The sequence below is a fragment of the Colossoma macropomum genome, unplaced genomic scaffold (assembly GCF_904425465.1).
Source record: "Colossoma macropomum unplaced genomic scaffold, Colossoma_macropomum, whole genome shotgun sequence".
In the NCBI taxonomy this organism is placed as follows: Eukaryota; Metazoa; Chordata; class Actinopteri; order Characiformes; family Serrasalmidae; genus Colossoma; species Colossoma macropomum.
In genome coordinates, this window is record NW_023494802.1 from 34,828,730 (window position 1) to 34,851,343 (window position 22,614).

Sequence of the window (22,614 nt, forward strand, 5' to 3'; positions counted from 1 at the left end):
TCCACGACTCTTCTCTATTGGTGAAACTGCCGGATTTGCGCTTAAAAAAATAGAAAACAAATCCCGTAGCCGGAAGATTTCGCTGGACCGACCCAGCGGCGGTGTTCCAATATGCGCTCTTTTCTAGTGCGCAGTGCGCTATTTAGACATCTGCTTGTGCTGGCAGAATTCTACGCGCTAACTAGGCGTGCCAGTTAGTGTACAAGCGCTTGTAATGGAACACCGCCAGCGAGGTGACACCGGTAACGCTTCGTACAGTGGTTATCTAGGTTAGCTAATTGAATTGATATGATTTTCTGTTTGTCTGCTTGTTTGTGAACTCTTAAGTGTGAGATATTGTGCTTGTTCTTTTCGTATTCATACTCGTTGTCGATTTACATACTTATTAGCTAGTTTATAACTAGAATAACTAGAAATGGCAGGTTCCTTTAGTCTCCAGAATGTGTTAGAGACGTTTAAGTCTTCTCTCAGTGACAACAAGGAAGTCTACATCAAGTATTACATAGCAGGATGGAGAGAGCTTGTGAGGTAAGTGATACACCGTTCTTTGGTTCGTCAGTGTTTATATGTCTGTCAGTTTACTGACATGGGAATGAGATGAGAGCTACAATATAAAAGTATATCATCAGGTTACAGACTGTGTATACTTTGCCATACACTCATTATCCACTGTATTAGAAACATCTAACCTTTCACTCTCTGACCACTTTACGTTCCCACGTCCCTCTAAGTTGTGGCTACGACTTAACTATTTCGTTCTCACACCTCACTACGTCATAGCCTTACCTTAACTATTTTGTTCACACACGTTATTAAGTCATGGCTATGACTTAACTATCTTTTTACCACACCTTACTAAGTCATGGCCACTCCTTAGCTGTCTCCTTGCCACACCTTACTATGTGTGACTACAGCTTAACTATCCTGTTCCCACTCCTCACTACGTTGTGGCCAGGACCTAACTATCTTGTTTCCACACCTTACTAATTTGTGACTATGACTTAACTATCTTGCTCCCACATCTCACTGTTGGGGCCAGGTCTTAACTCTCTTGTTCCCACACCTCACTATGTCGTGGCTACAACCTAATTATCTCGTTCCCACACCTCACTAAGTTGTGGCTTATGCTTAACTATCTCATTCTCACACCTCCCTAAGTTATGGCCAGGCCTTACCTATCTCATTCTCACACCTCACTAAGTCATGGCCAGGCCTTACCTATCTTGTTCCCACACCTTATGGAGTTGTGGATACTACTTACTTAACTATCTCGTTCTCACACCTCACTAAGTCATGGCCAGGCTTTACCTATCTTGTTCCCACACCTTATGGAGTTGTGGATACTACTTAATTAACTAAGTCATGGCCAGGCCTTAACTATCTTATTCAGACACCTCACTAAGTCAGGGTCTGTCCTTAAATATCTTGTTCCCACACCTTACTAAGTTGTAGCTTAGGCTTATCTATCTTGATCCCATACCTCACTAAGTCGGGGTCAGTCCTTAACTATCTTATTCCCACACCTTACTAAGTCGTGGCCATGCCTTAATTATCTCGTCCTCACACCGCACCCAGTCATGGCTACGACTTAACTATTGTGATAATGGCTAACGCAGTATGTGCATCAACAGATGAGCAACAGCCTGTAACCTTAGGCTATACTACCAAGATGGAACTAGATACGTGGTACTAATAAAGTATCTAGCTAGAGATGCATGTCTAGCAGATCTAGAATATTCTTCAGAAGATTGGGAAACTATGCTATGCCAAAATGTTGTTTTCCCTGTTAGCTGATTCAGACGTTTTCTTTCCTCCACCAGCTTCATGAATAGCCTGGGAACCGTGTTCTCCTTCATCTCCAAGGATGCAGTCAACAAAATTCAGATCCTGGAGAACTTCCTGGCAAGCGAGAATGGGTCTCATTACCTTACTATCCAGTCTATGGTAAAGTTCGAGCTGGACAACGAGCTGGTGGACCTCACCAAAAGGGCCAACCACCCGGAATCGGGCTGCCGCACCCTCCTGAGGCTGCATCGTGCCCTCCTGTGGCTCGAGCTCTTCCTGGAGCGTTTGCGCACCAGCACAGAGGAGAGCAAAACCTCCGTGATGTGCTCAGAGGCCTACAATGAATCCCTGGCCCAGCACCATGCCTGGATCATCCGGAAAGCCGCTGGGATGGCGTTCTGTGCCCTTCCTGGACGGGATGCCTTCTTCGAAGTGATGAATGCGGGCAGCCACCAGGAGGTGGTCAACCTGTTGGGAGAAGCTTTGCCCCTCATCTCTGAAGTGTATCAGATTACAGAGGACTTGTATGCAAAGAACAACCTGCTGGAGTTACCCTAGAATGTGTGAGAAAGACATCACTGATCGGAAGCTCTGATATCTGCTTCACTTCTGTTTTCTGCATTTTCCAGAAGCTTTACAGAGCAACAGTTATGTGGATGAGGGCATAATGTTTTTACAAGTCTCTCTGTTACATATGATTGTTATGTTGTGAAGCTTTCAGGATGTGAAATGCTGGCTTGTGTTTGTTGATCAAAGGCTATTTACATCATTTAACATTTAGCAGGCCAGAAGAAACTGATGGATGGAGGACATTTATGATTCGCTGCTATATGACATAGTTGCTTAATGGGGAATTATGACAAATATTCAAAAGAGAAATATAAACACTGCATTCTTCAGTCGTAGCCTATATCTTGGGCCATATTGACGGCTCAAGATATAGGCTAGAGAAACTTACCAACTTGTTCACAGTGGTGGTGAGAGGAGCCAAATGTCTAAAGTGGTTAAGGTAATTTCCACTTTCTGCATAAATTAATCAATAAAATGCAAACAAGTCATCCAGAATGGTAAAATATGAAATGCTTTGTTCTAGAGAAACAGTGGTGGTGATAGGAACCAGACATCCAAAGAGTTTAATACCTCTAAAAGCTACCTCACAGGACTTTATTACACAAAGCGTTATTAATATGCTCTGAGAAACTGTTTTGCAATTCGTTTTTGTTTTAACATGTTTTTTAAAATTCATTTATGGTGGAGAGATACATGCAGGGCATTGTGAAGCAAAATAGTCCCCAAAGAAATGTTTTTCAGATTTACCACTATTTTACTATCAACAACATTACATATAAAAACTCAAAAGACTTGTGTACTGTTCACCAGTCATTTTGGACCGTAAATAAAACGGCAAAATTTGCATCATAGACATTATGACCCCTGGTTCCTATCATCACCACTGTAAAGAAATCTGACTTGCTAAGTTTCTTTACAGTTAACTATTTCATATTAAATAACTCTGAATGCCATTGTTCACATCTCAACTATTGAGTTGCGTTGAAATGTTTAAAAATGCCTCTAAAAGCTACCTCACATAAAGCTCTTATACAAAACGTGTATGGATATGTTGCCTGATGCCTGAGGCATCAGTTTACGATAGTTCTGAGATAAGGTTTAGGTTCAGAAAACATATTTTTTTAAATATATGCAGGATGTGTCCGCCACAATAGTGCACAAGGAATACATAAAACACAATCATGTTCTGGCTCCCATCACCACCATTTTAACTTTGAGGCAATGGATAATTAAAAAAAAAGTTAAGTTTTTCTACGATGCACCAAGTCACATCAAACCACCCTGATCGGCTTTACATATCAGTGACTGAATTATGCAGAAATTTTGAAAATTTGATGGAATTCCCCTTTAATAATGGGGCCAGCTAGTCATTCATGCTTATTTTAACTTTTCAGTAACACTGGTAAGTGACCAAGGTTGAATATTAAAAATAGTCACTGTATGTATTTATTTTTGGTTGAAAGGGACATATTGAATGCAATTTCCATAATATTCTGTGGTGTTTAGTAAACATATAGCCATAATGTATTACATACTGGGTAATATGTGTGTGTTACATATTGTAAAGGTTAAGAATATGTATTAGATTATTATCACATTTTCAATATTACACTAGGAAAACAAATTTTATTGGACGTTCTGATGTAATACTGCACATATTTACAGTCTTTACACTATGATCCTGTTGTTTATGTGTCTTTTCCTGTATGTAATAAGTGAATGTTGGAGAAACGGGCATTTGTGCTACACAGCTGACCAAGGAGAAAATAAAATGACCATATAATCAAACCATACACTTCTTTTGGAAGATTTAATGATGTTGTAGGAAAAATAGCACAGTTACAGACTGGCTGTGCCACTTAGCAGAGAACAGAAACATACTAAATGTTCTATCTTAATCTCATTCATTCCTCCTGGTATACAGTTGTATGCAAAGGTTTTGGCACCCCTGGTCAGAATTTGCAGACAGTGAGTTTTTTTTGGGGACATTGTACATCATACTTTGAAAATGAATGACAGTAAAACCATGAATCTTATTTTCCCACCTTCCCCTTTGTTTCAGGGTACTTTGCCTCTATGACTATTTATGCCATTGTAGTGCCTCATTATTTGAATTTACAGAATTTGTCCAGAAACTTATCCCAAAAAGGGGGGTTTTGGGTCCCCCAGAACAGCGACCTCTACTTGGAGTTGCTCATTATCAGCTTGAGATGACCCAAGATACAGGTTAACAGGAAATAATAGTGAAAAAAGGTACCAGAAAAGATGCTGAGTGCTGTATGTGGCTCCTGGCGTATGAGAGAAGTGATTATTTTCTTATATAGTTCCATTCTACATGTCACAATTGTATCAGCAGCCTGTTAGTGCAGAAGGAGACCTCACACTTTACTGTCTCCACAACTTCCTACATTCAGATGCTTTTGTAAAGTTAATCTTTTCTCCTTTGGAGAAAGCCCAGATGGCAATATATTGGCCCAACGTTGGCTCAACAGCAATGCTTACATTTATACATTGATAAATCACAAGATTTTGGCTGGCAGGCCTACGTTGGCCCGATGTTGGCTGGCAACAGATGTTAGATGGTGGCCTATGTTGGCCTGATGTTGGCTGGAGATCAGGGCTTAGAATTGCCAAAATAGTTTAAATTATGACAGTAATGAGTAATAAATGACAGCTTATTAAATAAATGTGTAATTTACGCTTCACATTTGAGTTTTCAAACAATAAAAAGTTAGGAGCTAACATGAAAGATTAATCAAGAAGGACAGACAGTCAGTAGTAAAAGTTTGGAATATCATTTATTGACAAATGATTTATAAGTTTATATTTTCACATATACATTCTTAAATAAGTTTATATTTTTACACATTTTTGTACTACACACGATATTAATAGAAATTTACAAAATTCTTACAATAGCAATCATAAATAACAGATTTGTTGGCTTTCCTCCGTCAATTAATAAAAGAAAAAATATATGTTACATTTTAGTTAAACAGCAGATAAAATGCTGTAAATACTAAATGCTTTTTATTATTATTATTATTCTCCAGCTCCCGCCCGCGACCCAGAGAGATGAGCAGCTTAGAGGATGTGTGTGTGTGTGTGTGTATTATTATTATTATTAGTAGTAGTAGTATGAATGTTGGTGAATTTGTTAGGCAATATCATAAATCAAGGAGATTATTATTATTATTATTATTATTATTACTATTATATCAACCATCACTGAGCACGTCATGTTTTGTAGAAATCAGTGATATTAATACGACACTGATATCTACTTTATTATCCATCTTTTTTCACATGATGCACCTGTTAGCTAGTGATCAAATCATTCCTGAGCTGAATTAGGTGTGAAAGAAAACTTCAGTTACCAAAATTTGTCTGGCCCACATCCTTGGGTTTGGTCTGGCCCAGTGTACATCCGGGTCCTCACCCCAGATCTGGCCTACATGCCGTAAATTCAGCAGAGCTAATGGATGTGGTCCAAATCTGGTCCACAACATTCAAGCCAGAATTGGCCCACAAATTTAGAAACAAGGCCAAACTGTATAAAACTGTCTGGCCCTATTCTGGCCTGTGCATCTAACATCTGCCTGGTAGTCAACCAACACTGATGTAGGAAAGCCAGAACTGGCCCTAAACTGTGCTATCTGGACATGACAGTGTGCAGTGCAGGTGGACTGACTGACTGCAAGACTGGACAGGCCTCTCAGAGCTCCACCGTTTAAGCCGCTGAGGCGTTGCCAAGGCAACGTGGCTATGTTGGCAACTGGAGAGCGACGCGGGTGAAAATGTCTCCACGCGAAATGAAACGGACAAAACAGGCTGAGTAAAGGTAACATTTACTTTGGAAATATTTCGTGGAAAGCTTCCCCATTCAGTTAACTCTTCTGAAACTCAGCTTATTCTAAACTACATCCTGTCTTAATGTTCATATTAACGCCTGCGCTGAAAACTTGTTAGCGAGCTAGCGTTAGCTTATCAAGCTAATAAAACAGCAGAGAGCTCAAGAGTTTTAGCCACCAGTCTTTAACATTCAGAGTATGTAGATAACATTAAAAAGCAGGATGTTAGTTGGGTAAGTAAGCAAGGTTTATTTGTTAAATAAAAGCCTAAACTACAAATGATCTTCTTGAGTGGCCGACTGTTTGGACACTTTAACTAACTTTAACTTTTAACAGTTAAAGAAAAATGACCGTTACCGTTACAGAGCACAGCCGGCAACACTTTAGGAGACACCGCTAAAGGGGAACCCCACCGGTTTTTCGAAATTTGAACATCATTAAAAGGATTGAGATGTAAACAGTCATTCTGAGTGGTTTGGTGTGAAATGTTCTGTTCTAGAGAAATTTTCAGCCAGAACTGTTTACAGTGGTGGTGATAGGAGCAAGACTAAGGAGTTTAAAGCCTCTAAAAGCCCTCACAGAGTTATTACACAAAATGGTTATGAACACGCTGCCTGACGCCTGAGAAATTGTTTTAGGATATTTTTGTGATGAAGTTTCGGCCTAAAACGTCCTGTTGTAAGGCAAAATAGTCCTCCCTCACAAAAATGATTCTTTCAGATTTTCCACTATTTTACCAGCATAAACACGTGTATTCTCACTAGCTAATGGTTTTGGATAGTAAATAAAACGGCTATATTAGTGTTGTAGACATGGCGACCCCTGGTTGAGTCAAGAACTTTCACTACAACAAACCATTTTACATCAAACCACTCTGACTTTGTTTACATTGCAACGAAAGAATTATGCAAAAAAGTTTGAAAGATGGATGGAATTCCCCTTTAAGTGATTTACGTTACTTGCGGATTTCTTTGTTTCTTTTTTCCGTATCTTAATCATTAATACTTTATTCATACACTATATGTCCAAAAGTATCCAGACATCCCCCTGTAATTGTAATTCACTTACTATAAAACAGTGCTGCTTGGTTGAATAATCAAAAGTAAACCTGAATGATTTCATTTATTTTAATGGATTTTTAGTAACAGTTTCCAATTTAAGTGACCAGATTCTCATTGCTGCAACACAGCAAGTTTTCAAGATAAATGTGTTCCTGATCTGTACACTGTTGTTACACTAAGCATTTTTAAGATTAATTACATAAATATTCATAAAGCCTATATTTATCAAAATATAGCACTTTGCCATTTTATCCCATTACTACAACACATTGAAAGCCAATGATGATTTCTTTTTACTAGTTCCACACATCGGGTTGGTTCACGTCTTTAGTTTAGAAGGAAAATGTTGCAGTTAAAGGATTCAGCAGTTAAAAGTAATAGAAACCCTATTTTTTCTAATTAAAAAGGCAAAAAAGATAAATATTAGTAATGAGAATTACAATAAAAAATGAAAATATTAGCTTTTTGCTGCACTTGACCTTATTCATGTGGCTGAATGCAATCAAATCCTTACAGCAGTGTTCCAACATCTAGTGTAAAGTCTTTCCAGAAAAGCAGAGGCTGTTACTGCAGCAAAGCAGGAACAAACTCCCTATAAATTCTCTTGATTTCAGAAGAAACACTGAATGAGCAGGTGTCTACAAACCTTTGGATATATAAGGTCAGTTTCCCAGGCAGGGATTAAGTCTAGTCTTGGACTGCATTTTCCTTTCAATGGAGAATCTCCATTTAAAATGCTGTGTAGTCCAGGACTAGGCTCAATCTGTGTCCGAGAAGCGGACTTAAGGTGTATTTAAGGAGTAGACATGTAATAAGTCATTGTAATCCTGTTCATAGAGGGAAACATGCATATGACGAGACCAAAATCCTCTAAAGGCCGCACTAGAGTCAGGGTGACTCAGGCTGTGGATGAAGGTGTTCAACAGAGCCACATGTTTTCCCCCCATCCTCCCCCTCCTCCTGCGTCCACCGTGATTCCCACCCACACCGTCCCCAGACAGAGCAGCAGGCCAAGTGCAGATGTTCGCCCTGAAATCTTCGAAAGACCCCCAGATGTTCCGGTCCTCTCCCTCAACAAATACAAGGTCCTCCCTTCCATCGAGAAAAGGCCAGGAGATTTATCGGCCAGAGGTGTGGAAGAAAAGGTCTCAAGGCTCAGTCTGTCCGACAGCAGCCTTCGTGACCACCATCAGCTCCAGAGAGAGCAACATATCTCCCATTTCTGTTCTTGGACTGCTTCCAAAAGTGACCCAGAGATGGAGATTGTGTCTACGGTCCAGTTTGATCCTAACACAGGGAGGGTGATGCCTGGACACTCAGAGAGCAGAACAGATGTAGCTGTTGATGGTGACGCGCAGCTGCTGCTTGCAATTCGAACTCCATGCGGTCAAAGGTTCAAGTGGCACTTCCAGCCCACAGACACGCTTCAGGCTGTCGTAGCCGCTGCCGAGGCCGAATCCGGAGAGCGGTACGAAGATGCAGTAATTGAGACCATGGAGGTCCCTCGGCGGACCTTCACCAATCTCACCATGAGCCTGTCTCAATGTGGGATCTTCAATAAGTCAGTTTTATGCATCAGCCTTGAAGACAGTACAGTGGACTACTGATGGTTTTAAGTGTTCCAAGTTACTCATTTTAAGGGTCGGCTTCCTAGACAGCCTTATCCTGGACTGCACCTTCCTTTCAATGGACAATCTCCATTCAGAATGTTGTGTAGTCTAGAACCGGGAAATCGACTCTAAAACCACTTTTGTTTAATGATGATTATTGTAATTATTAGAGCTTTATTAATGGAACAATAATGTGAACTAGTAAAGATTATTTTAAATAAATATTTGTAAACATAATATTTGACGATATTTGAAACGTCTACAACACCACTTAACTTTAGGCCAGTCCCTTTAGTTGCCAGCTCTGACACAAAGCCTCATAAAATCAAGAAGGCACCATCTGCCTTTAGTAATCTGGTCAGTGGTTATTCATATTCTTCTCCTATTATTCATCTTCTGTTGTTAAAATGATGAAACTAATTACCTTTTCTTTTTCAGATATCATTGCTTAACAGATAAGACTGCAATGTAGAGAAATATTCTGGCTTATTTTCTGCTTTTTAACAATGTTGGTGATACTTTGTCCACAGTGCAAATATAATTTAATTTACATTCCAAAACAACCAATTTTTTGTAGAATATTAATACTGCCGATGTAGTAGTGAATCAGAAAACACACAATCTTTGGGTACTATTTTGCCCTGTAGCACCCTGCAGGTACCTCTACACCATGAATGAATGAAAAAACTAAGTTTTAGGCCAAAATATTATCTCAAAACTGGTGTGAAACAGTGTCAAAGGCACCAGACGGCATATTCATAATCAGTTTGTGTAAGAACTTCCATTGAGGTAGGTTTTTGAGGCATTTGGACATCTGGTTACTATCACCACCACTGTGAGAAAGTCTTGACTTCCCTCTAAAATTCTCTAAAATGGCATCAACAGTATTTTGCGTCCAACTACTCTGAATGACTGTGTTTATATCTTTAAATTAAACCATTCAGAAATTTTGGCTTTCAACAGACTATTTCCAGGGTAATAGCAGAACCCAGACATTTCTGAACCAGAACTAACCTATTATAACATAATCATAACATAACATCATGGAATCATAAGTAATGAATCCATACTACAAACATGCTTACATACAGTGTAAATGTCAGTAAAATGCCATGAAAGATTGTGGTTGGGATTTTTATTGCATATATCAAGAAGCAACTCTAAAACAATAAATGCAGCAGAAGAGCAGAAAACAAAACAAGTGCTGCTATTAAATATTTTCCAGCTAATCTTTAACTCATTAAATTCACTCATATCCAAACACAGCATTCTCAAACAAACCAAAGTGCATATTCACTAACACAGCTAAATAAAATTGTTGCTTTCCTTTCCATCAAACAAATGTAGTTATTCCTAACGATTCAAGTATGTTTGTATATCAGCTATTTTATTCAGTAAAAGTGCTAGACTTTAGCCTCAGAACAGAACACACTCTCTAGTGTTTCAGGAAACAAAACTTCGCAGAATGCAACTTTTCATTCAAAACAACTTCTGGTCATCTGAACAAAAATTAAACATAACTTTTTAATTCTTCACTGTAGCCTTCTTGAAATCGTGAGATGAAACCCCACCAAAAACTGTGGGTTACAAGTACTAAACGTTCTTGTGTGTTTCCACAATATGTACGCTGGTAACACTGTACTGTAGGATACTGCTCATGAGGCTACATGACACCTACAAAAGCCTGTCATAACCCTACGTAAATGTTTATGAATGCTTATTCCGAATGGCATTTCTGTCATATATGGTACTTTAGCTAGCTTTAATCAAAATTGGCAAATGCATCCTTTATATAGCGAATGATGCCTATTGGAATAAGCATTTATAAACATTTATGTAGGATTATGTCAGTTGTCATGACAAGCTTATGTAGGTTATGAACAGTACCCTACAGTAAAGTGTTAACTTTACACTTAAGGAGTGTTTTTGTAAGATCACAGTACTTTTGAGGAATGCTAGTGTTTTTGGAACATTTTACTTGCCTGCTTGGTTCCTCGATAAAGTGGTCACCTAAAGTGCAAAATCTCCGCTACATTTTGATATGATTGCCTTGTTTGGCTTTTTGGTGTCTATGTGCTTTTTGCAGCACATCTATTTATATATTTTTAGTCCTTTTCAAGGACTTTAGGCACACTGTTACCTATCCTCTTATACAATTTACCTACTTATGATAGCTTATATACTTCACTCAACCATAATTATTAGAAACCAAAAGGGAATCTAATCATTTTCACAGTAGAACACAGGAAAAAAAAGTGCGTAACCCATACACAAAATTCAAACTTAGCAACTATCAGCTAAGAATCAAGTCTATTTGGCAAAAAGTAAGCTCAAGTTTAAAATTTCTTGTTAAAGGTTAGGTAACCTAATTGCATTTAATGTAAACATGTTTTTAGCCCAAAATAAAACAGAGCCCTAAAGAAGCTTGGTCAAATGGAAGATGCTTGATGAGGTAACTATATAAATGACAGTATTGTTGTGGAGTGTGTTTGGGGCTCGTCATCACCTCAGTTGGCAATTTTTTCAATTTCGTCAAGATCATCTGTATCCAGCTTCAATATTTTCTTATCTGTGGAAAACAGACAATGATCAGTACAAGATGAGCACATTTATGGATTTAGCAAAATCAAAGGAACCAAATTCAGTAGTTTAGCCAAAGTGAAAATTAATACTCAGTTGGTAGAGAAAATCAATTATGGCAAAAAAATCTATTTATGGGAATGAAGTGACTTACTGAAATGCTTCTCAATTGCTTTGAGAACATCCATGCTGTGGTCACTGTCCACCATGTTGATGGCCAGTCCTCGTTTGCCGAAGCGCCCTGTCCTGCCGATCCTGTGGAGGTATGTCTCATTGTCTGGGTTTCCATCTTTATCCAGTGGCAGATCAAAGTTGATCACCACAGAAACCTGCTCCACATCGATGCCTGATGACCACCAGAAACAGTATTAAGTAGAACATCAATGAATTACTTTGAGGAAGTATTTGGGACCTTGTGAAAATCTTCTGATTTGTACATTACACAAATGCAAAACATGGTTCAAGGTACTGTACAGAATTTAATTAGCAAATCCTATACAAATGCCGGATGGCAGTAATAGTAACAACTGCTAACTTGTTTCCTAGTAACTACTGGGAAATCATGGGGGAAAATAACACTATAAACATTTCAAACAACCTTGCAGCACAGTGAACAGGTGTTGGTGAACTTGCCTCTTGCACACACATTAGTGGTTATCAGCACTTTCTCTTTGCCTTCTCTGAAGCGTTCAATGACAGCCGCTCTTTGCTCGATCACCATTTCACCACTCAGCAGTGCCACCTGGTGGCCTTCTTTAGACATTTGCCCTGCCAGCCAGGCTGCTATCTTTCGAGTCTAAAGCAAGAACACAAAATGACGTGCAAGGTGAGCAATACGGCAAAAAAATAACATCACTTCAACTATACATGACATATGACTATATTAAGATTTTTTAAATTTGCAGACAAGTTGGAATAGCAAAATGCACCAGCAAACCATAGTGCCAATAACTCAAAAGTTATGAAAAATAGGAGTATATTTAACTTTTTATTTTATTCACCATTTGAAAAAGTAAATTAATTAAAAAGGAACAGGGAAAAAAAAACAAACAGTTGTTATAATACGGTTAATATAAATAAGATGATGTCATAATGGGATAACATCCAATCACTGTCTTTGTTACTATGCAGTTTATGCAGCTGTTATAACTATCATTGATCTCAATATGTGCAGTTGTTCATTGTTCTCAAAGTACTAAGCGTACCCATGACTTCCTCAGAAAAGCATACTGTGACATAATGTATCACGGTAAACACAACTTAGCACCATACTGCCCTCCTGTATGTGATTTACTAAGGCTTAATCCAGAGAATAACTGAATTACTTATCCTTATACGGACTACATCAGTACAACTACAAAACAGGCAGTAATCAAGATGGCAAGGTCAGACTCACATGGCAGAAGATCATAGCCTGTGCGATGGTGATTGCCCCATAGATGTTACAGAGTGCAGAAAACTTGTCCTCTTTATTATTGCAGAGCACATAATACTGCTTAATGGTGTCCAGGGTTTCCTCCTCCCTTTTCAGTTTGATTACGTTGGGATCTGGAACGATCCGCTCAGCGAACTTCCACACTGAGTCCTCAAAGGTAGCAGAGAAGAGCAGCATTTGGCAGTCTTTGGGCAGCATCCTGCAGAACAAGGACAGAACAGACGCTTTAGTCAGTGAAATGTTAAGGGCTGGTTTCCCAGACCCAGACTGGCACTGAAATTTAGTCTAAGATTAGGCTTAATCCATGTCCAGGAAATTGACCCTAAAACACAAATAAGGTGTAACATACAGTTACTTCTAAAAACAGGTAACCATATGTTGCTTAGCAAAGTGATGCGCACACTGAATCTCATTATACTCGTACAATGATAATGCAGGTATTTGTATGCCTGAATTTTGTCAGTTTTTATAGAGGACGGTATGTCATACACTTTTTAGAAACCACTTCAAGTTATTTTAGACAATACTTATTAATTAATGTTATATGAGGCATGTATGAGTTAATTAAGTTTCCATAACATGTATTACTTGCTAATAACATTAGCCTTACAGTTCCAGTGCAAAACTAAAGGACACCAGACATGTGTGAATTGTGTAAATGAGATTTTTTGCCAAACCATTCTTTTAACTATAAAAGACTGATTAAAGTCCTTTCAGGAAAACTCCCACATATGCCTGTTCCCCTAAAACTGAAGCCTCGCTCACCTCTGAATGCGGATGCTCTGGTCCTGATGGCCCTGTGTGGCTATCATAACGTCAGCCTCGTCCAGCACAAACACTCGAATCTTCTTGGGGTCCATTAGCTTGAGTTTCAGGAACCAATCCAGCACGGTGCCAGGAGTACCGATAACTATTTGCTCCTGGATCTTACTGCCTCGCTCCACTGAGCAAAGGTAGAGGATGTTACACATGTATTTCAGGTTCACAGGTTGTGGAATACCTCTGTGAAAATTAGTGCTGCTTGTATAGCATCGAACTCCTTACTTTTATTGCCTCGAACGGCGTACGCCAGTTTCACTTCAGGGTAGAACTTCCCCATCTGCTCCACCACTTTGCCTGTCTGCAGGGCGAGCTCATAGGTTGGAGAAATGCACAAACACTGGAACGGAGAAACACAGCACCAAAACATACAGGTCAGCTTTAAGCACAATACAAATATTAGTGTACTGTACAACTCTGGTTTATTGGTTAAGCAGTTCAGACCAACTCAGACAGGAACTAATCTTCAATTATATGTATGGTTCTCAATCATGGTCCTGGAACACCCTTGATCTGCACATTTTAAGTCGTTCATTTTGATTTTGCACTAGTTCTGGGTCAGATTGAGTATCGTTTGGGTCTCGTTCCACTTCCAGTGTTCAAGGACTGTCAATCAGTGTTTTCTTGACGCACAGCTCTGCAGTTGCGGTCTCTGTGAGCTACGCTTACCCATGAACCCCTTCTCTGTGCTGCAATAAATTTATCTTTGCAGTAGTATAAATCAGCCCTGTCGTAGAGAAAACCCTTGTTTACTAATAGTCCTTCAGTGTTTTTGTGCTCTAACACCTTTCCTAATAGTGACGCAAGTGAGTGACAACAACAAAACCAGAACGCTTCCATTATAATCAACAAAGCTGTTTACACCAGCCACGAGCGTCAGAGCATGATGCGGATGCCCTGTGTTTATTTTCAAAACGTCACTTACGTTCCAGCTAACAAAAGAACACCTGTTAAGCCAGCCGCCTTTCGTCAAAACAGATGAGGAGAAACTAGGGATACTGCTAGAGTGCTGGAAGTTTTTTTAATTTTCTGTATACCAATATTGCATTAAAATGCGTTATACAGAATGTGCAGTTAAACTTTCTTAAAAAAATGATTTTCACTGAAGACACATTTCCAATTTGTAGTTCAAAACTCACGCAAATAAACTGTAGTTTGTTTACACTTTGACTTGATGTGCAGACTTCATGCTTCCATTGTCAACATCCTGAAGGCTTTGTAATGCAATACTATATTTCAACACTCGCTGTTGGGACGAGGGTGTTGGCACACCCACTTCAATGCAGGCAGGGCTTGTTAATTGGCTCATAGAACGTAAACAAATCCCCCATGCGGGTGCACTAGGTGATTCCAAGTCAGGCCTTCTAGCTGACTGAAAAAAAAACATTTGTCGGGGACATCTCTAGTAAAGACCACCAATCAAAATTCAATCCACATGATCCTACAGTACTGCTCACCTGTGTCCACTTGTTTGTGGGGTCGACGTGGCTCAGCATGGCCAACACAAAGGCAGCAGTTTTGCCCGTGCCGGACTGAGACTGGGCAATCAGGTTCTGGGGTCTGCAATCAATTGAAACACACCAGCTAAAGAGAGGATAATGGAGAAGAAGCCATGCTGAGGATAAAAAACTTTTACTGCTGTAGGTGATGTTTTTACTGCTCTTGGTTGTTGATCATTATAGAGAATGCCTTGACAGATATACATTTTTCTAATAAAACCATTAAATGAAAAGATTCCGTTGATTTATTGGCATCTGTGCAAAAGTCCATGATAATGTCTCTTTAAATGTTATATAAATACATCACAGTCAACACTTTATTTCCAAAAGGTACACCCACTCCTGACACAGGTGCTCAACTGGGCATACATAGCTTGTAAAATCATTATGGAAAAGCATTGGAAATAGAATGTGATGCAGAACAGCCACACATGAGCCTAAAGTGACCAAGCTTAATCCAAGCATTGGCTAAAGGGGTAAAAAGAGGTAGAAAAGGGGTAGAAAGCCCCCCAAGACTGGGCTGTGGAGCAGTTCTCTGGAGTGATGGAGATCTATCATCAACATCTGACCTCACTAATGTTCTTGCAGCTGCATGCAATCAAATCCTCACAGCAATGTTTCGAAATATGGTGTAAAGCCTTCCTAGAAGAGTAGAGGCTGTTGCTGCAGCAAAGAGGAGACAGACCCCCTATTAATTCCCTTAATTTTAGAAGAAGCATTAGACGAGCAGGTGTCTACAAACTTTTGGACGTATAGTATATTCTGGATGGCAGTCAGACATACCACAATTTACTGCCAGGTGTAACATGATGAAAAATGCTATTTTTCCTCAAAGCAGTGTAGAGCTATTTGCTTTGGCATTAAAGGGCACCAATAACTTGTTTCATGAATATTGAACCTTGCATGTCCATCACATAAAAACACGGAAGCAGTGCTTCCAATCAAGATAACAAGATAGTAGCTGTTTGTTTTGTGATTTGAGGTAAGTTACAATTTTTCAATACTGCTACAAAAAACAGTTATTTGTATAATAACAGTTGGTACAACCATATCAGTCAGTAAAGCACTGTTTAACTAAACTACTGTATTCTGTGTAACTTTTGATCATATTAAATGATAAGCCTAGTGTTCAATATGATAGGTTGTCTGTATTTTTAAGTTCTTTAAAATGATATTGGTGACAACATTTTCATATTGGTTCTACCCTGTTATGAAGATCTTCCTGATCAGACCTGAATGTTATAAGGAGAAACTCACGGTTCTGCCAGCATCATAGGCAGGGCATTTTCCTGGATTTTGGAGGGTCTGTTGAAGCCCATTCCATACACGCCTTGGAGAAGCGGTGGTTTCCTGTGATGGATGACAGTGAAAGGTAAGTGAATATATAGACATACACAGTGCCCTACACAAATACTGGCAAAATAAGCTGTAAAAAATATTCTTAACTACTTATCCTATTAATCTTTCATTTAAAATATTCCTTGCCTCAGCAAGGAAGCTTAAACTGGGCCATAGTTTGGATCTTCCAGCAGGACACTAATCCAAAGAACGCCTCAAAATCAAGAGATAAATAGTTCACTAACCACAGAATGAATGTTTGGCAATGACCACCCAAATCCCCTGACCCAAACACCACAGAGCTGAAGAGTGTGGACCTCAGAATCTAAAGGATCTGGAGAGGTCCTGTATGGAAGAACGGTCTCAGATCCTTTGCCATGTGTTCTTCAGCCTTATTAAGCGTTATAGGAGAAGAATCAGAGCTGTTATCTTTGCAAATGGAGGCAGCACAAAGTATTAAATGAAGGGGTGCCAACAATATTTATTTTCTGATAAGATTGTATTGTTTTTTCCAATTATTGTACTTCAAATAAAAGTTAGATTTTTGTTAACATTTTGAATGAAAGATCAAAAGCATAAACAATAAAGAATGTTTTACATTACAGCCTGTAAAAAAGCCTCATGTTTACCAGGATGCCAATATTTGTTGAGGGCACTGTAGATGCAGACAAAGACATTTCTAAAATGCATAAGTTGGGACACCAGGACTCACCTGGATTCACATTACAGAAAAATATAACAATTCCTGTAAGCTTATAAATGCAGCAAAATTAATAAAACAGGCATTTTAGCCCAGTAGCCCAGAACTGTCTAAACACTCTGCTGTTCTGTCGTACAATAAATACATCAAACCTGTTTGAAATATCAGACAGATCTAAACATCAGTCTGCTGCTGATATACACACACATCATACTCAAGGACATTTCTTTCACTTCAAAAACAGTAGGTGACATAACAGCATGAGCTATAACATACTCTGATTCTGTAAGGTATGTCTAAATTGGTACTTACAGTCGCAGCTCTTCAAACGTCTTGACTGAGTACAGAGGTGAATTTGGATCTCTCTGAAGAACCTCCACTTGGTTTGTGTTGTTGACAAGATTGCTTCTGATTAATTTATTGAGGAGTGACTGTGCAGCTCTGTCCTCTAGAATGCAACAACACAAATCCATGAAACCTCATTAAAACAATATGAACCTGAAGTGGTAGCCCTGCCAGGGCTGCTCGATACAGACAAGTTTACCATGAGCAAGATTATGCAGCTGCACACTGCAATCATACAACACAGTGACAAACCCTTAATGAATCAATCACAATTGCTCTGACCAGAATTACTATGTTTATCAGATTATGTGACCATCCTGATGCATGAAAACGCCCACAAGAAACTCATCTGGAAGTTGGCCAAGATGCACAGAATAAACAACAGATCATGCTGCCCTAGCCCTGACACGGACATGTTAAAAAAAAAATGGGGAAAAATAGCCCAAATCATCTGCTCCTGTAGATGTAGCCCCTAAGGGTGTGTTTATATTTATAGTTCAGTTCCCTCTGCCTGCACAAAGTCCTCACACATATTTGACATTAAACCAAAAGACGTAAACAACAGAGAAGCAGAGGGGAAAAAAAACACTGATTTTATGACACACATTTGGCGACAATAATTGGGATAACAAACTCTCTAAACCACACTGTACTGTGCTATAACTGAGCTCACTGGTTTTATGTACAGGGAGGGGGAACACTTTTGTTTTTGTTATTTAATATTTAATACACTTCCACTTCACATACACTGATCAGGCATAACATTATGACCACCTCCTTGTTTCTACGCTCATTGTCCATTTTATCAACTCCACTTACTATATAGGTGCACTTTGTAGTTCTACAATTACAGACTGTAGTCCATCTGTTTCTCTGCATAGCCCCCTTTTACCCTGTTCTTCACTGGCCAGGACCCCCATGGACCCTCACAGAGCAGGTACTATTTGGGAGGTGGATCATTCTCAGCAGTGCAGTAACACTGACTGGTGGTGTGTTAGTGTGTGTTGCGCTGGTCAGAGTGGATCAGACACAGCAGTGCTGCTGGAGTTGAGAATAGTCCACCTCCCAGGACCCATGGGGGTCCTGACCACTGAAGAACAGGGTAAAAAAGGGGGTAACAAAGTATGCAGAGAAACAGATGGACTACAGTCTGTAACTGTAGAACTACAAAGTGCACCTATATAGTAAGTGGAGCTGATAAAATGGACAATGAGCGTAGAAACAAGGAAGTGGTCATAATGTTATGCATGATTGGTGTATTCATTCATCATCTAAACCGCTTATCCTCCTGGGTTGCGGGGGGTGCTGGAGCCTATCCCAGCACTCACTGGGGAGGAGACAATGAGCTGCATATATCCACTTCAACTTTACAATTATAATGCCTTTTGACTTTGCGCTTATAATTATAAACAAAAAGTAGATATTCATAAGCAAAAACAAATATACATCTAAAAAAATTTTACGCCATAAAGTAAAAAAATATTATTACGTTGTTAGAAAGCTGTTGTTGGCAATTACAGCTTTGAGACGTCTATGGTAAGAAGTAATTAGCTTTTTGCAGCACTGTGGTCCAGTTTTTGTCCATTCCTCTCAGCAAACCACCTCCAATTCCCCAAAGTTCTGAGGGTCCCCCTGAAGGAGGGCTGGACAGTATGACTATATTTATTGGTATCGTGATGCATTACGTCACAACACATCACAATACACTTCTTTGAGTATATTTTGGACATCATCAGTACTTAAAAACACTGACTAGCTGCATATTTTATTACAAAAAGTGCATAATTAGTGCTCTTTAATTGGAATTGAAATAAAGTGAAACAATGAATACAAATCATTGTATTCATTGTTACTGATAGCATTGCTTTTTAGATGTTATATGTATATTTTTTATCTGTTCCAACTTATCAAATGTTAAAAAAACAAAAACAAAAAAAAACAGTGGTATATTGTGCATCATGAAAAGTTCTTGAAGTATCGTAATATTATTTTTTTGCAATACCACCCTTGATGACGAGTAATTCCCCAGTACTGCTGCAGAGAAGTAGCCTCATATCGTGATGCTTCCACCTTCGTATGTCACTGTGGGTATGTGGTTCTTGGAATCAAACCCTTTTTCTCCACACAACAAGATGAATTATTACCAAAAATTTCGATTGTTGTTTCACGTGACGAGCTCATTGTTCCAAAAGAGTTCTGATTTGTCTAAATAACTTTAGACGTGCATTTCTGTCAACTGTCCCCATTAATTTCTTTTTGTTTTTTTAAATGTTTTTGTTTTTGCTTATGAACACATATTTAGAAGTACAAAATCATATTTGAGGAGAAACAAACAATCTATAAAAGATTACAAAACAGAGTTTACAAAAGACTATAAAAGACTGTGTGTATATTTGAAGTATATGCACTGTATGTCTGAATATTTGTTTCGCCACACCGTATGTGTTGTTTGATCTGTCTTGTGACATTCTAAAGCAGTCAGCTATGAGAGATTGTGTGTTACCGTGGTTTTCCCACAACACAAAGACGGGTGAAATCACTGTAAAATGCAGGGCCTCAAGTGGCTTTCTGCTTTGATAAAATGTTGAAAACCTGGCACATTAATACATAACATAATTGATGTGTGTGGTCCCAAACCTGCCAAGTGTGATGTGTGTGGAAGACTGAGGGCCAAAAAAGCAAAACAGTCAACAAATAAAGAAGACAGGTAGGTTTCAAATGTTTTTTTTCTCTATATTTATTTATAACAATATGCTGTATTTTGTTATTAAATACTGTGTTAAGAACACAGCTTTTAAATAGAAAATAAGTATTTAATATATATACAGCATAAAATTATGTTTAGGTTTAGGGTAAATTTCTGGCATGCTAAATCCAACTTTGGGCAGCCCAAAGAGGAGGTACCTATGAGCTTCGTTTTCAGATAAAATAAGGCACAGTATACAGTACTAAACAAAAGAACACTTTTCATTTATTTAATTTCCACTCAAATTATTAATTTTTCAGCATCAGGAAAAAACAGAAAACATATTTAACAGAGGTGTCCACCTTGTGCTTTTATTACATATTCCTTTTGGGACAGAACTCCACAGAAATCTGCAGGGATATTTTTCTGCACTTTCAAAGTTCAGTTTAGAAGTTGGTTACATTTTCTGATTTATTTGTCTATTTTCTTTTCTCAGTAAAGGCTTCTTGACAGCTACACATCCTTTCAGACTCATAGCGCTGAGTTGTCGTCACAGTACTGTACATTTAAAATAAGCTTTTTACAAATATAAGGCTTTGGATTTACTACTCATTGCTTTTCATAGCAATACATCTGTACGTCACAAAAACTAATCATCATACAATAAGCAATCACCCACCTTTTTCCTCTTCATCAGATTTGTCACCATCCTCGCTAGGTTTTGCCATTCCTGCACAAGAGAAAAACCTCACATATAAGGTATACTGCACCAAGACGCTGCAGTTATTACGACTGCTTTATTGATATTACTGTCACATCATAAAATACTACCTAAATATATGTGCAATACACAAAACCTGATTACCATTGGCCTCGGCTCTCGGTATGACTCGTCTTTCTCTAATCCGCAGGGCTCCAATCTGTTTTCAGAAGGGGAGAGTAAAGCCTTATTAAAGCAGGCTATTCTGTACTGCTCTGCCTGCTGGGTCATCATGACTCATGCTTCACAGGGCAATAACAGCTTTTATGTGTAGCTAGTTTGTGTGTGTTGGAGACACAGCCTTGAGACATAACGTTATATGACTGTGGTATAATAATAAAGCTCACTTTTCTGTCGAGGCTGAAATTGGCTCCTTATTGGAATTTTCCGTTCTACCTTAAATAATGCAGCAGTCTAATAGAGGCGTCATATGGGCCAGAATGTAACGGTGGCATTATTTAAGGTGGAACGGAAATTTCCAATAAGAGGACGGAGAATGCGAAGGCAAATCAGCCTCTTAGTTATCTACATGACATTAATCCCCAGCCTGTTTAGATGTACAGCCAGTTCCCCTTAAACCCGCAATGCTAATTTCTCAGTGAGGACATTATTAGCCTACAAAACATTACTAGAGTGCTAAGTTAAGTCGATTCTGGTGAATATGCGCACTTATTCACAACCCAGCTAGAACGCTTAAACTAATGTGTACAATTCTGCGCCCGAGCTAAGTTAGAACAGGACTGTCACGTACACTTATTAAGCTTTTTAGAACTCATATAGTAAAGAACAGCACTAGTCAAGCGTCCTAGTTAACCTAGTGCTCAAGCACGCAGGTTGGGACGCAGCCCGAGCTCCTGCCTCAGCTAACCTGTTAGCACTAAGCGCATGATGCAATAGGAGTTAACGACTCTCTCACCGACTTGGAGGCGGCTTCTTGTTCATCCACGGCCAGAGCCCACGAGTCGGTAGCCATAGCCTTCTGTTATCTCTGACCACTTAATACACAACTTCGACTACTTTTTCAGAGCACTTTCATCCACTTTCACCGGCTTCGGCTTCGCCGTCTAACGGGCACGTGCTCCTGCTTCAGCTGGCCGGGAGGGTTTCAGTAAACAGATCTTGGTTCCTACCTGTCAAAATCACCCCAATGTGCGTTATAAACTGTCCGTATGCGTCGTTAAAGCGTAGTTCCACCATTTTTTCAAGTTCTCTGCGTTGACCAATGGTTGAGGAGTAAACAAAGCCATTCAGAGTGGTTTGATGTGAAATGGTTCATTTGCAGAGAAACTCAGTGACTCAGATTCCTTTACAGTGGTGGTGATAGGAACCAGGGGTTGTGATGAACACACAGAGAGCAAATATATCCTTTTTATTTACTATCCAAAACGACCAGTGAACCTACAGATTTAGAACTATTTTATCATCATAAACATTACTTATAAAAACTCAGAAGACGCATGTAGGTTCATTGGTTGTTTTGGATAGTAAATAAAATGGCAATATTTGTGTTGTAAACATCGCAGCCCCTGGTTCATATCTCCAGCACTGTAGGCCTAAAGCATAAACACATTCAGA

General features: G+C 39.0%; 3 protein-coding genes across 3 annotated transcripts; 2 read left to right on the forward strand and 1 right to left on the reverse strand.

Annotated features, from left to right (window-relative positions):
• Nucleotides 1–197: 197 nt before the first annotated feature.
• LOC118822480 (ceramide-1-phosphate transfer protein) lies at nucleotides 198–4,146 on the forward strand. Its single transcript, XM_036591556.1, has 2 exons — nucleotides 198–528; nucleotides 1,821–4,146. Exons 1-2 carry the CDS (start codon nucleotides 416–418, stop codon nucleotides 2,341–2,343), a joined length of 636 nt encoding a protein of 211 aa, XP_036447449.1. The 5' UTR covers nucleotides 198–415; the 3' UTR covers nucleotides 2,344–4,146.
• Nucleotides 4,147–5,479: 1,333 nt separating this feature from the next.
• Nucleotides 5,480–9,058, forward strand: ubxn10 (UBX domain protein 10). The gene is made up of 2 exons (XM_036591854.1): nucleotides 5,480–6,196; nucleotides 8,105–9,058. Exon 2 carries the CDS (start codon nucleotides 8,113–8,115, stop codon nucleotides 8,872–8,874), a length of 762 nt encoding a protein of 253 aa, XP_036447747.1. The 5' UTR covers nucleotides 5,480–6,196; nucleotides 8,105–8,112; the 3' UTR covers nucleotides 8,875–9,058.
• Nucleotides 9,059–9,997: 939 nt separating this feature from the next.
• zgc:193690 (ATP-dependent RNA helicase DDX19A) lies at nucleotides 9,998–22,156 on the reverse strand. Its single transcript, XM_036592153.1, has 12 exons — nucleotides 21,956–22,156; nucleotides 21,145–21,199; nucleotides 20,959–21,009; nucleotides 17,561–17,696; nucleotides 16,468–16,560; nucleotides 15,169–15,271; nucleotides 13,937–14,051; nucleotides 13,658–13,835; nucleotides 12,854–13,091; nucleotides 12,091–12,253; nucleotides 11,612–11,803; nucleotides 9,998–11,446 (listed from the first exon to the last, which is right to left on the reverse strand). Exons 1-12 carry the CDS (start codon nucleotides 22,010–22,012, stop codon nucleotides 11,385–11,387), a joined length of 1,443 nt encoding a protein of 480 aa, XP_036448046.1. The 5' UTR covers nucleotides 22,013–22,156; the 3' UTR covers nucleotides 9,998–11,384.
• Nucleotides 22,157–22,614: the final 458 nt, after the last annotated feature.